This window comes from Cuculus canorus, chromosome 15, assembly GCF_017976375.1.
Source record: "Cuculus canorus isolate bCucCan1 chromosome 15, bCucCan1.pri, whole genome shotgun sequence".
In the NCBI taxonomy this organism is placed as follows: domain Eukaryota; kingdom Metazoa; phylum Chordata; class Aves; order Cuculiformes; family Cuculidae; genus Cuculus; species Cuculus canorus.
This window is the reverse complement of record NC_071415.1, coordinates 8,367,499-8,381,352: the sequence shown is the minus strand read 5'-3', so window position 1 is coordinate 8,381,352 and position 13,854 is coordinate 8,367,499. Positions and strand designations below refer to the sequence as shown.

The 13,854-nt window shown below is 56.3% G+C and overlaps 2 protein-coding genes across 8 annotated transcripts in view; one reads left to right on the top strand and one right to left on the bottom strand.

Moving 5' to 3' along the window:
• Positions 1-4,643, top strand: part of TSC2 (TSC complex subunit 2) — a 35,733-nt gene extending 31,090 nt beyond the window's left edge. For all 7 annotated transcript variants that reach the window (XM_054080705.1, XM_054080704.1, XM_054080703.1 and 4 more), the window contains 4 exons: positions 202-280; positions 969-1,060; positions 1,342-1,440; positions 1,771-4,643. In XM_054080705.1, coding sequence (XP_053936680.1) covers positions 202-280; positions 969-1,060; positions 1,342-1,440; positions 1,771-1,938 — 438 coding nt within the window. In that variant the 3' untranslated portion in view covers positions 1,939-4,643. The remainder of the gene's footprint in view (positions 1-201; positions 281-968; positions 1,061-1,341; positions 1,441-1,770) is intronic.
• Positions 4,644-4,652: 9 nt separating this feature from the next.
• The window catches only part of PKD1 (polycystin 1, transient receptor potential channel interacting), a 91,793-nt gene continuing 82,591 nt past the window's right edge, over positions 4,653-13,854 (bottom strand). Inside the window, exons 39-46 of the mRNA XM_054080711.1 lie at positions 12,560-12,687; positions 12,057-12,225; positions 11,247-11,372; positions 10,920-11,094; positions 9,955-10,242; positions 8,819-8,953; positions 8,209-8,523; positions 4,653-7,799 (exon numbers count right to left, since the gene is read on the bottom strand). Coding sequence (XP_053936686.1) covers positions 7,176-7,799; positions 8,209-8,523; positions 8,819-8,953; positions 9,955-10,242; positions 10,920-11,094; positions 11,247-11,372; positions 12,057-12,225; positions 12,560-12,687 — 1,960 coding nt within the window. The 3' untranslated portion in view covers positions 4,653-7,175. The remainder of the gene's footprint in view (positions 7,800-8,208; positions 8,524-8,818; positions 8,954-9,954; positions 10,243-10,919; positions 11,095-11,246; positions 11,373-12,056; positions 12,226-12,559; positions 12,688-13,854) is intronic.

Here is a 13,854-nt window from a genome sequence, read left to right as displayed (position 1 = left end):
ATTGACTCATGGGTGTGTTATCAACAGGCACGTGGCTGTTCATAAGCCTCAGTCTGACGTGTGTTATCTTAGCAAACAGCATTGTGATTGTGAATGGAGGTTATTTCCCTTGGTGGGTTCATGTGTGTCAGCTCATGGCATCCACAGGAGTTGCAACAGCTGCCACTACGATGTCCATGACTCTTTTATTGTTTCCCATAGGGTCAGTTCAATTTTGTGCACATTATCATCACACCACTTGACTATGACTGTAACTTGGTAACGCTGCAGTGTCGGAAAGGTAGGAGCCCCTCCAGCCTTTGCTCTCAGCCTCTCTGTGGCAATAACTTTGCAGTGGGTTTGTGTTTCAAAAGTAAAACCTTCTGGGAGAAACTCTCTGACGCCAGTTTGCTGCCCAGGTCTGTCTGGATATGTCCTGTCCGTATATCTTCCCCAAGATAAGAGAGACCTTCCTGTTGTGCTTCTCGTGCTGTCTCCAAGCTTAGCACAAAGAGCCAGCAGAGTACAGCCCGTCCCTCTGACAATTGATTGGGAATGTCGCAGGGTATATGGGGTGGAGGTCCCTGTGCCTTTGGCCTCTGCTGTTCTTCCCAGCACCGTAGGACCTGGTCCTTGGGAGCTGATCATGGCTCTCTGTGAATTTGGCATTGCTGGTGCAGGGATCTGCAGGGACCTTTGCTGTCCCCTTACCCAGGGGATACTTCAGGGGTGTTTTGCGCCATGATGTGTGGTAAAGAGCCCAGCAGGCTCGGCCCAAACCTCTACAGAGCAGCTGGAATTTGAGAGCCAGAGGTGCTCAGTTGCAGTGCAACCATTGCAGCCACAAGGGCACGATAGGACCTTCTGAGGTTCTGTGGTACAATTCCCCAGGTTTATTTCACTTGTCCCTTCAGCTGCTGGCACCTCTTTCCTGGTTCTTAACTCTCTTACAAGAGAGGTTTTTTTTTCCTCCTACATTTAAAATGAAGACATGGAGGGTCTGGTGGACACGAGTGTCGCTAAGATCATCTCTGACAAGAACCTGCCATTCGTAGCCCGTCAGATGGCCCTGCACGCGAATGTGAGTACCTCTCAGCTCCCCAAGACCTTCTCTTTTAGCTGGCATTTTGGTGCATCACAAGCTTCTGAGGAAACAAGACCAGCTTGCTAAAGCAAATAAGTTTTCTGCTTCAGTTATTGCTGTCAACCTTTAAATCAATGTTAGCACGTGAACAATTTTAACTTGTAGCTGTATTTCAGCCGCTGTCATGCTGTACCGAAGCGATTTGTTAATTGTCTTGTTGTGCTCATGTTAATGTGCCTTCTCCTTTTCCCCACGTCTCCCCACCCTTCCCAAATTAGATGGCTTCCCAGGTTCATCATAGTCGGTCGAACCCTACTGACACCTACCCCTCCAAATGGATCGCGAGGCTGCGTCACATCAAGAGGTTGAGGCATCGGGTACGTAAGATGTCCATCCTCGGTGGTTAGAATGGGGCTCTGCCTTGGAATCTTGCTACAAGTGAGGGACATGAAATCAGCCATCAAAACCTGCTGAGTAAGAGGAGGAGGATGTATCTGAAGGTTAGAATCCAGCTCTTGTGGGAATGAAAAGTATAGGGATGTAGGCCTGGACTTAAGAGCTTCCAAACCGCTCCCTGATGGCAAGGGGTTTGGGGACCCCAATATCTGGACACGGTGCTAGGGTGGTGGGAAAAGCTGTCTTGCCCGAATGGAGAGGGAAGGAGTTCCAGGGAGAATGGAGCTCAGCTGTTCTCGTTTGGCTTTCAGCTACGTGAAGAAACCCAGTACCAGACTCCTGGCCTTCCCCTGCAGATGCATCCGTCTGCTCCAGCAAAGCCCCCTCCGCAGATCCCTCAGGACCCTCCACCCACCTATGAGACCGGGCAACGGAAGCGGCTGATCTCCTCGGTGGACGACTTCACGGAGTTTGTGTAGATCCCAGTGGGTCGGAGCGGCTGTGCTGGGAGGCAGCCAGAGCCTTTTGCCTGCGTGCTGACCCTGTTCAGACCATGGACGAGGAGGAGCCGGGCTCGGCAGGCGCACTGTGGCTCTGCTGCTTGTGGACTTGGCTTGGCTGTTCCCCTCTCTCAGCCTGCCTCTCCTGTCTGAGGAGGACACTGTAGCCCCAGAAGATTTGCCGAGAGGACCAACCCTCTGTGTTCTTTGTTTGGTTTGAACTGTTCCAAGGCTTCTGTCTCCGATGGGAACATTATTGCAGACTCTTTCCTTAGGCTTCTTCGACACCGGTGTCTGGTGGGAGGAGACGCGATATGCACTTCATCATAGAGCTGGAAGGTGTGGGAATTGTGAGGACTTTATGGGGAAGGAAATAGGAAACATGGAAAATCCAGTCCCTCTTTCTAAGCACTCTGGAATCCCAGCTCCTCTCCAGGCCTCGATGCCTCTGGGCACTTGAACTTGGACTCCCAGGCCTGGTCTGCTGCCAGCGCCAGCTGAGTTAATTTGGCACCTCGAGTCACATCCGCACGAGCTGCTTCAGCTGGTGACGATTCATCTCCGTTCTGAGGTGGCAGCAACCCCTTCCTCCTCCAGCAGGAACGGTGTTGCTGCCAGGAGGAAGGGAACAGGGAGACGGGTGCTGCTGATCAGAGCAGTGGGATGGCAGCAAACTGGGCCGCGAGGCTCATGGTGAGCAGTCACTGAGCTGACAGCAAGGGTTGTGCCAGAGGTCAGGCCTGGCTGCAGCCACGCTAGGGATAATGCTTGTCCTTCTCCTTGCACCCGGTAAATCCTTTTGGGAAAGACTGTTGATGCCTCTGGGTGAGCTCTGCCTGCTGTGCTACAGCCTGGAGTCAGCCTCTCCTCCTGGGACTGTGGCAGCTGGAGCAGGGAACAGGGAGTGCTTTCAGCACATGCCCACACAGGCAGAACAGGATTTTGCAGCCCATCTTGTGGTGAGATGGTTGTCACACACTACACTTCTGAATGGGGTGAAACCTTGTACGCTGGACTATACTGTGAGTCCTTAACCTGCTTTGTCAGTGAAGGGGAAGCGTGGCTTTTGGTCACGGATAAGGGCAGTGGGGATGAAAGGTCAGTGCAGTCTGCACAGAAACTGTGAAGGGACAGGTGAGGGGCAGAAGTGAAGCTGCTGGCTTGTGTGGGGCTGTTTGGAAGCTATAAGTGTGTGTTGTGGTGTGAGTGTTTGAGTTGTAAAGGAAATAAAACTGGTATGGTCAGTGGGTGCTGGTGGGGGAGGATTTGAACCCTGTCAGTTCCTCCCTCCTTTCAGCTTGCCGTTTTCCCATCCTCATCCCTCCCCTTTCAATAACCAACTGATGGAAGGGTGTGATGCCTGCTGTGACCCATCCCTGCACAGGGGAGGCTCGAGCTGGTGCAGCTCCAGGCTGCGGTGGGGGCTCTGCCCGCATTTCCCCCCGCCGGGAAGCCGGAGCGGCTTGTTGCCCCTTGTGGGTGCCTGGCTGGTGGTGGCTGGGCTGAGCAAGCCCTGGGTCGCACTTGGCCTTGGCTGGGGCTTCTTTCTGCTGAGCGCAGGCTCTGCTGTTCTGATGGGGTTAATGACAGCCCTGAGCTGGCCCTGTACAGGGCTGGTATCGGCCCGTAATTAAGATTCCGGTCACAGCAACAGAGGATGGCAACAATGGCTCTGGCTCACGCTGCTTTCCCTGTGCCCGCGCTGGAGCAAGCGGAACCGAATCACCACAGCCAGGTCGCAGCAGTCATCTTTTATTTGACCTTGTCATTTTTTAGGAAACATCCCCACAATTATAAAATACAATAGTTTTGTTTGCAGAGAAGTGCTGACCCGCCAGTAACGGTTGGCACGCTGGTCACAATCGTCTGTTCTTCATTAACAACAGCACTTCCATTAAGTCCCTCCCTTTCCCTTTCACCCTAGCGGATGGGGGTTTTATTTAAGCAGCTCGATTGTGTTGCATCTTTGTGAGACTGAAGACAATAAATAAGAAACCATCTCTGGGTGACTACAGGCACAGAAATGTACATTCAGGAGCGTTCACTGCTCGGGCTGCGAGGCAAGGTCAGTGCTGTCGAGACTGGAGCTCAGTGAGCAGCACCTCCGGCTGCAGCAAAGCGCAGGCCACGTGGTGCCTCAGTGGCAACAGCAAAGGAGTTTGTGGCCGGGGTTTGTACAAATCAACGCTAGGCTGAGACCTCGGAGTGCTGGAAAGCTGTCAGCGATGCCCACCGTGCACATGGGCCCTCGCAGAGGTGTTTGGCTTCTCAAGAAACAACTGTGGGTTCCAGAGCTGCTCTCCATACTTGGAGTGAAGGACAGAAGTTGGGCGGTTGTCTGATCCTGTTACTGCTCCTCTTTCATTAGAAGCAGCACTCGGTAAGTCACACGCATCCCCTCACACTCACACACACAGAGCGAGCTTGATAATGAACAGCCACTGGGAACAGAGCTCCTGCTGCATCCTCATTCTGTGAGCTTACGGAGGGCTGCTCGGAGCAGCCACGTCCCAGCTGGCCCCTGCCTCTTGCCTCGTCTCCATCCTGCACTTTGTTCCTGATACCATCTCTGAACCGAGCACCTGCACGCTGGGAGCTGAGATCCCAGCTGGGGTTTCTGGCTCTTGAAGATTCAAGAGACTTCCAAGACCTGCTTGGTTCACTTTCCTCACTGATTTCCCGCAGGGCCCTCAGGGACGGCTGCAGCAGGGAGAGGACACGGCCTTGGGGCGACTTCCAAAGTGGTTGCTCTGGTGCAGGTCTGAAGCTGAGAGCTGTTGTAAGGGAAAAACAACTCCCTCCTGCACTTGACCTGGCCCTGAGCCCCATCCCTGGCCTCACCCGGGCTCTGCGGCCCTCACTGCTGCTTCCTCCTGCTCCCGGCACTCACTGCCACCCCGCTGGAATTCTCCAACTCCTGCTCCTGCACTCTTGGCACATCTGTCAGCTCCTCTCTACCTGCCTTTCCTTCCCCTTCCAGAAGTTCTGTGGTTGCCAGCATTGGTTTTCTGCTCTCTATGCTCTCCTTCCCTCTGTGCCATCTGCTCATCCCGCTCCCTCTATGATGACAACCACCAGCTCACCTCAACCGACGGTTGAGCTTCTTTCCTCGTGCCCACGTCCTGCTGCAGCCTTTCTTTCCTATACGCCACGTAACTCACACCAGTCCTAAAGTCGCTTCCAAGGGCACCCTGTGTCCTGCATCCTCCACACCGCTACCGGACACGGGCAGGCACCTGGAGCCAAGGAAGCATGCGGGCAGCTGGAATTAAACCTGCTTCCAAAGTGTGGCAGAAGTATTCAGAGCTGGCTGGAGGGGATGGGAGCAGTAAGGGAGGTGTCTGAGAAGAGGTGTCCCCCCTGCCAGGAGTGGACCCAGCCAGGGCCACCAGCGTTGGGGCAAGGAGCAGCCGAACCTGGGCACCTGCAGCACTGCCTGCCGGCTTCCCTCCACGCCTCTTGCATTTCCATAGTGTGGAGCAGGGTCTGGAACACGTTCCCAGCCCCTGTGCTGCTCTGTTCCACCTGCGGGGATGGGAGGAGGACACACGCACCGCACGCACACAGCCACCTCACACGTTATATACACCGGGCATCCCCAGGAAGAAGCACTTAATACATCCTTTAAATAACTCTGACAATAGTGTTCTGTCTCCTATCTACACGCTTCAAACACGGTACCGATGCTATGAAAATATAGCAAACATACAAAAATATATACATTTAAAAACACAAACCCATATAAATTACGTACACTATACATAACGTGAACCGGCGCTGGCACAGAGAACGCGGGCCCTGCGGAGACTTCACCCCATGGCGCAGGCACGGTGCGCACAGCCCAGCTGTCGCCCAGCGAGTCCCAGGGAGCTGCAGGAGGGACCCCAAAAGCTCCTTCAGGAGCATCCCTTTACCTCCCTTTCCCACGGCCTTGGTGCTGCTTGGCAGGACGAGCCCAGGAGATCCCGGCTGCCTCAGCGTGGGGCCGCGTTCTCTGTGTCAGCGCAGGCTCAGTTCATTTATGATATAAACAAAAAAAAATACTGCTTTTGTGCTATATTATCCCGTTCTTGTTAGAGCGCACGTGTCGCCGTTAGCCGAGGAAAGCGCTGTTTAAAGTGCTGGGCAGTACATACGAACAAGTAAACCACAATACATATACGGATGTCCATACATTCCTTGGAGTAGAAAAGCCAAGCAGCCAGCGGGGACGGGGGAACCGCAGCGAAGCCAGCGCCGTGGACCCCACGCTCGGAGACACCGGCACAGCCCCAGGCTCGCGCGGCCCTCGGCGCTGCTGCTCTGCGTCCCCTCCGCGCCGCAGGGCTGGCAGCTCGCAACGTCAGGTGTATTAAATATGGGATTTCCTTAAATACAAATAATAATAATAGTACCAATTTCTGGAGGATAAAAGTAGCCAATACTGGAAATTAACTGATTGGAGCGTAGATATCATTTAGCTCTATCTATAGATATTTATGCTTAAAAAAGGACGGGTTAAATATCTCCTCGAAACCTGCACCTTTCCTCCACAGTGTGTCTGGTCACAAAAAAAATCCAAGATTCTGCTCAAACCTTCAAGACCTGGGGCTCTCCTGTCCCCCCTTTCCTCCGGCACAGCCAGCGGGGAAGGGAGGCGAGCTGGGTGCCGGTCACCCCGTGCTAGTCCCATAAAGTGTCCCTGTGCCGCTCGCCGTACGCAGACCCTTTGCAGAGGGTAACGAGAACTCCAACCCTGCCTGACCCTAACGGTGATTCTCCGCACACTGAGCCGTCCCCAGGGAATAAGCCCAACCCTTAACACTGGAAACCACAATGTGGAGCTCAGCACATCCGACACGGCCGGCCGGGCACAGGGAGCTCGGCAGACGCGACACAAATGGCCAAGGCCAGGGAGCAGCACATCCAACAAGGACAGCCAGGGCCACAGAACTCGGCATATCCAACACGGATGGCCAGGCACCGGGAGCTCGGTGCATCTGATGCAGACAACCAGGGCCCTGGAGGACAGCAGCTGTGGCACCTGCTTTGCAGGCAGCAGCTCCGTGATCCCGGCAGGCACAGCCGCCATGGCAGGAGCATTCAGAAGCGGCAGCTCCTGAAGCTCCAGGTCTGCACGGCGGGCACAGCCCGCCCTTCATAAGCTGCTTCCCTCTGAGGGCATTGCTCCCGGTGATGCCCAGCACGCCGGCTGCTATCGGATATCGGGTGCACTGCTATTTGACAGTGGGGTGCACCCGGTTCTTTGCCCGCAGGGGCCTTTTCTTCTTCACCACTGGAGCCACAGTGGCATAGGGTTTGTGTGGGGGCAGCACAGAAGCTGCCACACTGAGGCCTCTGCTGGCACGGAGCAGCCGGCTGGGCACGGAGCCCCTACTGCCCAGCGGGGCAGCCGGAGAGTTGGGAGGCAGTGGGGTGTCCCGTGGGGGCTGCGGGTCCGTGTCGGAGAACTCAGGCGAGGGCTCCTGCTCTGTGCTGCCCGCACAGTACCTGCTCAGGACATCCTCTGGCGTCCGGCTGCACCTCCTCCGGGAGCGGCGGCTCTGGGAGCCCTCCAGCTGGTGCTCGATGCGGTACACATCCTCCGTCACCTGGTTGACACGGTCAAATTGAGCAAGCAGCATCTCGAAGAGGGTAAGGAGGCGCTGGATGTCAGCATCCACTTCCAGGCTGTCGCGGGTGCTCAGCACGAGGCTCAGCCCGTCCAGCTGGCTGGAGGAGGTGGAGGCCCTGGAGCTGTCGGAGGCGGCGCTGGGAGTGGGACCCCGGAACGACTTGGAGTCACTGGAGTCTCGGGACGGCAGCGGCTCCATCCCTTCGAATCTCACCTTGTGCCGGAACTGGAAGAGAAGAGGGGAGCCGGAGACAGAGCGATTTCAGAAGCTGGCTCGTGGCAATGCAGGTCTGTGGCACCATGTCCAGCTCCAAACAGCCCCACCGCTGCTCCCAGCCATTCCTGGAGGCCAAGGCCACAGTGCAGACCTGGGCACTAGATCCCAGCTAAAACCACATGGAGCCGTGGGACCCAGAAGTGGCAGCAGATGCCCCTACAGCGTATCAGTCAAGAGGTGTCATGCACCTCTTGGGCCTCCAGGAATGCCCTCGCCTGCCCGAGGAACCTTCCCCAGCAGCGGGGAGCAGCCAGAGCCAAAGGAAGGTTAAGGATGGTGGACACAGCTACCCCAGCCAAGTCTGCAGGTTCTTGCCTGCCACTACCCCTGTCCACAGAGTCTCCCGGGGTGCACCCACCTCCTTGGCTTTGCTGAAGCCCATCCACATTTTCAGCCTGCGCAGGAAGAGCTCCACCATCTCGTAGTCCTGGGGCTCGAAGGCGGGGCGGTACAGCTCCAAGTGCATTTCCCGGTAGCTGTGGATAAGCACAGCGGCGAAGAGCCGCAGCACAATCCACGCCTCCAGGACGATGTAGCTGGTACAGAACAGGTAGCTGAGGCTGGAGGACTCGGGCAGGGAGGGACGGAGGTTGACGCTGCCCCGCAGCATGGCAAAGAGCAGCAGGAGGCTGCTGCCAACGCTGCGGAAGGACTCCGAGGAGGAGGAGAAGAGCTGTGAAGGGAACATTGAAGAGGTAATGAGAAGAAGACAGCGGCAGAGTGTTCCTCTCCGCCCAGTGCTTGCTGTTCCATCTTAGAAAGCTCTCAGGAGCAGCCCGTGACAGGGAAAGAACACAGACACAGCCCCCGTCTGAACCCGCCTGGACCGTGGTGGCCAAGAGCACCTGGAGGCGCTGGGCTTCGCTCACAGTCGTGGTGTGGAGAGGGACGAGGGACAACACACCTCAGGCAACCCTCACTGACAAGGAGCTGCTCTGCAAGATGAGGTGAGGACAGCAGGGAATTACCAGGAAGCCGAGCTGAGCGTAGGCCAGGATGAGGATGGCGAATGCCAGCGCTGCAGCGGTCAGCTCCTTCATGGACTTTTGGAAGGTCTTCCCGAAGACGGACCACTGCCGGACAAAGCGCAGCTGCTGGGCAGCCTAGAAGCAAGAAAGGAGGTGGTGTTACAGCACGGGACCCTCGCAGTGATGGCTGTGAGATTCTTCCAGCCCAGCGTGCCGCGGCGGAGCCTGGCAGCCCAGCAGAGGAACAGACCTTTCGGTCCAGTCTGCTCTCGGACCACATATGGAATAGGAAACACAAAACAGGAGACCAGGTGGGTCCTGCAGATGGACTGAACCACAGACTCAGTCCACAGGCTCAGGATACAGAGCTGGCCCTTAACTGCTTCACTGCTGCCTCACAGCCTGTGTGTGTGGGTTCTGCTCCCTCCCATCCCAAAGCTCCAGGGCACTGCAGAGCTCTGACACCTCACACCTTGTCTCGTTATGCATGTCGAGTGCTCAGCCTCTCTGCATTCCTTTAATGCAGTTGTGGTCACCATCTGCCACGGAACAGGGCTTCCCCCTGCCTTCAAAACCCAGCCTCCATCTCTCCCCCCGTCTAACACATTTCTTCTGAGGGTCTTGAGGGTCTTTCAAATATCTCTACAAGTCTGAGGAATCCCACTTTGGATGTGGGGGCAGCCTCATTGCATTTGCCTGCAGGAAAGCTGGGGAGGGGGTCTTGATCAGAGGGTGCAGGGGCAGGACAAGGGGAACAGTTTTAGGCTGAATGAGGGGAGATTGAGACGAGATCTTAGGGAGAAATGTTCTCCTGTGTGGGTGGAAAGGTTGCCCAGAGACTTGGTGGCTGCCCCATCCGTGGAGATGTTCAAGGGCAGGCTGGATGGGGCTTGGAGCAACTGGATCCAGTGGGAGGTGTTCCTGCTCATGGCAGGGGGTGGAACTCGATAGGTTTCAGGTTCCTTCCCACCCAAACCATCCCACGGTTCCATGATCTGCGCCTGGCACAGCAGGACCACAGTCTTGCACTCGCATTTATTCCTTTGCTACCCGTGCCGTGGAACTGTCCATGGACAATACGCTGGCACAGGAGGATCTAAGCACACATCCCTGCTCCCACCCAGCCCTCTCCATACCTGCACAGTCAGGAGGAAGAGGAGGGACGCAGCCAAGGTGCTGAAGACCATGTTGAGAAAGGCCACCTGGTAGAAGTTGGTGAAGCCCTTGCGGTTGTTGAGGTACTTGAGCCACTGCTGGTCAGCGAGCGTGGCCTGGCTGAGGTGCACCACCACCGTGCAGGTGGTGAGAAGGATGAAGACCCACTGGCTGTAGTGTCCCCACAGGGTGAAGTAGGCTCTGCCTTCCTTCTTGATGGACAGTGACTCGGACACCACGAAGTATACCACAAACATCATCAGGAAGACCTGGGGGAGGAATGGAGATGTTACCAGGGAAGGAGAAGACAGCTGACTACTGCAGTGCGTCAGGAGACCCTGCAGCACCCCAGGACAGCAAAAGCCCAGGTGGAGTTTGGCCAGCCTGGAGCACAGCCCAAGCCCTTCCACGGCCTTCTGGCTGACCCAGTGCCACGCTCCCTCCTGCCCGAGCAGCGAGGCTCCCAAACCACGTCATAGAATCAGAATCCCTAAGGCTGGAAAAGACCTCAGCTTATCCAGTCCAACTGTCAGCGCAGCCCTATCGTGCCAACCAAACCCTGTTCCCATGTGCCAGGGCCACACGTTCTTTGAACCCCTCCAGGGATGGAGACTCCCCACTGCCCTGGGCAGCCTCTGCCCGTGCCCAGGGAAGAGGGCTCCGCTCACTCAGCCCTGGCCCAGGCAGGGGCCCCGGGGACACTGAACTGGCTGATGTCCCCACTGAGGACAGAACAAAGGCCTCAAGTTTCCACAGTGATAGGTTTGAGTCTGAGGAAGCAAAAACGCTGAGACAAGACTAATGAATGCTGCCAGACAGGAGGAATCTCCTTCCCTTCAGTGGTGCCAGGGATGTCTCCTGGGCGCTGTCTAGGGGAGGGGTCCCCAGAGCCCTCTATGCAGTGACGGACAGGGAGGAGGAGGCAGAGGGGCACAAAGCCACTGACCATCATGAGGAGCTGCAGCGTGACGCCCCCGCTGAGCCGCAGCAGCGGGAAAGGGCTGATGGTGACGGCAGCGACAGCCTGGCCGGTGCCCAGGAACTCCAGCTGGAGGGTGATGGCAGCGTGAAGGTCCACGCTGGGGTTATACTGCATCAGCTCCACAAAGACTGCCCGGCTCCTGTGGACGGAGAAGAGCAGCTCAGGGCACTGGGAGAGCTCCAGGCTTTGGTGTCATAGCTTCGCAGACTCGCAGATCCCTGTGACACTGCGGCAGCACCCCTTAAAACCTCAGTGACAACGCACCCTTTCCTCTGCCCCTGCCACACTCACATGTTGTCGATCCAGCTGTGCTGCTGCAGGAAATTCAGCTGAGCCCTGCTTTCCTCTAGCGAAGCCCCCAGCTCCTGGACATAACCGCTGCTGTCGTAGAACGAGATGTAACCCCAGTACCAGACCCTGCCAAGGAAGAGGAGCCATGGGGTGAGAGCTGAAGGACAGGGTGGCCATGGGGATGCAGGCCAGAAGCGAGGGTGCAGCTGCAGACCCTGCACGTCCCTGGGCGACAGCTGCCTCCTTATGGATTTCACAAGACAAATCACAGACGTGCACTCATCCGCCTCTGTGTTCCCAGCCCCAAAACAGCCCCACGCCCTGCGCTGCCCCAGACTTCAATGAAGACGCATCCAGAAACAAACCAGAGCAGAAACCAAACCAACAAGTGATTTTATGGCCAGTGTGCTGGCAAAGGCCAATCTCCCTCAACCCACTTTACCAGAAAGCCAGTGCTGCTCTGTGGCCTCTGTGAGCAGCTGGGTTATGTCTTTCCACACCTTGTTTGCCCTTGAAGCTGCAAAGCTGAACCCTCTGCCCTCGAGAACAGCACCACACTGTCACTCAGGCAGCTGAGGTGACATGCAGGGAAGCCGGAGCAGCTCCCTCCATGCCTCCCACCATCCACAGTGCCAGTGTGGATGTGTTCAGGGAAGGCCTTAGGCATTCCCGTGTTCACGATCGCTTTGCAGGCGCAGGGGCTGCAGTTGGTCTTGATGAGGCGAGGGCTGGGAACCACCTGGGAATCACCTCCAAAGCCACGATGGCTCTGGCAGCTGCGGCAGGGGTGCAGGAGGGGCAGCTCCTTACCCCGTCAGGTCGGGCGGTGAGTAGGACCATGCAGCCGTCGCATTGACCGCTGCCCTTTCCCAGCCAGCTGCGTAGTCAGCGGTTGAAAAGCTGTGCAGGTCAGTGCAGCTCCGTCCAGCAGCCATGCCTACGCTCTGGAGGACATCCTGGGCGCTGCGCTGGCACTCAGCTGGAATGAGACCAACATAGTCAGCCCACAGCGCAGCCAAACAGTGCTGGGCACACAGCTCAGCCTCCACATTAAGCTTCTCCCTTCTTCCCAAGAACCCTCCACCTCCACGCCCTCTGTCACAACTCCAGAAACCAGATGAACCTCTCTTTTTAGTGTAAATGCCCATGATCGAGTTCACCTCTGCAGGAGCAGAAACAGCACACCAATATACAAGGAAAAACCTGCCTCTGTAACCTCTGCTTTGCTGCATCCAGCCCTTGGCCACGCCACCCCTCTGGGAATGTCACCAGCCACACAGTGAGAGCAGAGCCACAGGCTCTGGCCCACCTACCGTCCTGCAGCCGGAGCTGGCGCAGCCGGGCGGTACCCAGCGTGGTGCTGTAGCTCTCCTGGCCCAACCGGTTGTTGTAGAGGTACGGGAGGAAGACATGCGACATCCAAACCCAGAACTGATCAGACCTGTAACGGGGAAGAGGTGTGAGGCAGAGCTCGGGGGATGCTCTGCCAGGGCAGTCTCTGCACACCTCAGCTGTGACCATTCCCGTTTCACCTGGAGGGGGTAGAGAGTTATGCAGAGCGATCCTGGGCTGCTCTGCTCCTGGGCACCTGGCCAGCAGGCAGAGGCAGCGCTTCCAGCCACTGCCGGGCTCGGGGCAGGGTAATGGTTACGTGACATGTAAGACCTAAAGGTGATGAGGAACGGCTGAAGGACCTGGTGGGGTTTAGTCTGGAGAAGAGGAGGCTGAGGGGTGACTTTATCACTCTCTGCAGTCCCTGAAGGAGGTTGTAGCGAGGTGGGTGCTGGTCTCTGCTGCCAAGCAACAAGTAATAGGACAAGAGGAAATGGCCCCAAGCTTCACCAGGGAGGTATAGATTGGATATTAGGAGAAATGTCCTTACTGACAGAGTGGTGAAGCCCTGGCAGAGGCTGCCCAGGGCAGTGGGGAGTCTCCATCCCTGGAGGGGTTCAAAAAACACGTAGATGTGGTGCTTCAGGACATAGTTTAGCAGCTATGATGGGGTTGGGCTGACGGCTGGACTGGATGAGCTGAGATTATCTTTCCCAATCTCAACGATTCTATGTTTCTATGTGATTGAATCCACCCATCACCTGGATGACGATAAGACCAGCAGGTCTGTGGCAGCACAGTGGAAACAAGATGATATTTAGGACTAGATTCTGCTCTGCTCTCTCCCTTTACACCACTGTCACCCCAGAAACTCCACCAAGATCACTGGACTCATAATCGATTCCTGTTGCAGTGACTCCGAGTCCCTGTGACTGCGTGGCACAGACAAGCCACGTCTGTGTGCCCAGAACCAAGGGGTTCGCAGTGAGAGGGGTGCAAAGACGCTATTAATCCCTGGCAGAGGTTCTGCTGCCAGGCTGGGCTGCCAGAGTTTGTGGAAACTCAGCGGGAATATTGAATCTAGTTAACCCATACATGCAGAGCATGGCAGGAGGGACTCTGGATTTATATGGTGCTATTTTTTGTTCTCATGACCTTGTTTATAACTAAACCTGCAGATGTAAACTTTGAAGACAGAGCAAAACTTGTGTGCTTTTCACCAGACACAGAAAGCCAAACATCTGTGATTCACACAGTCCCTTCCCACTGAGGGAAC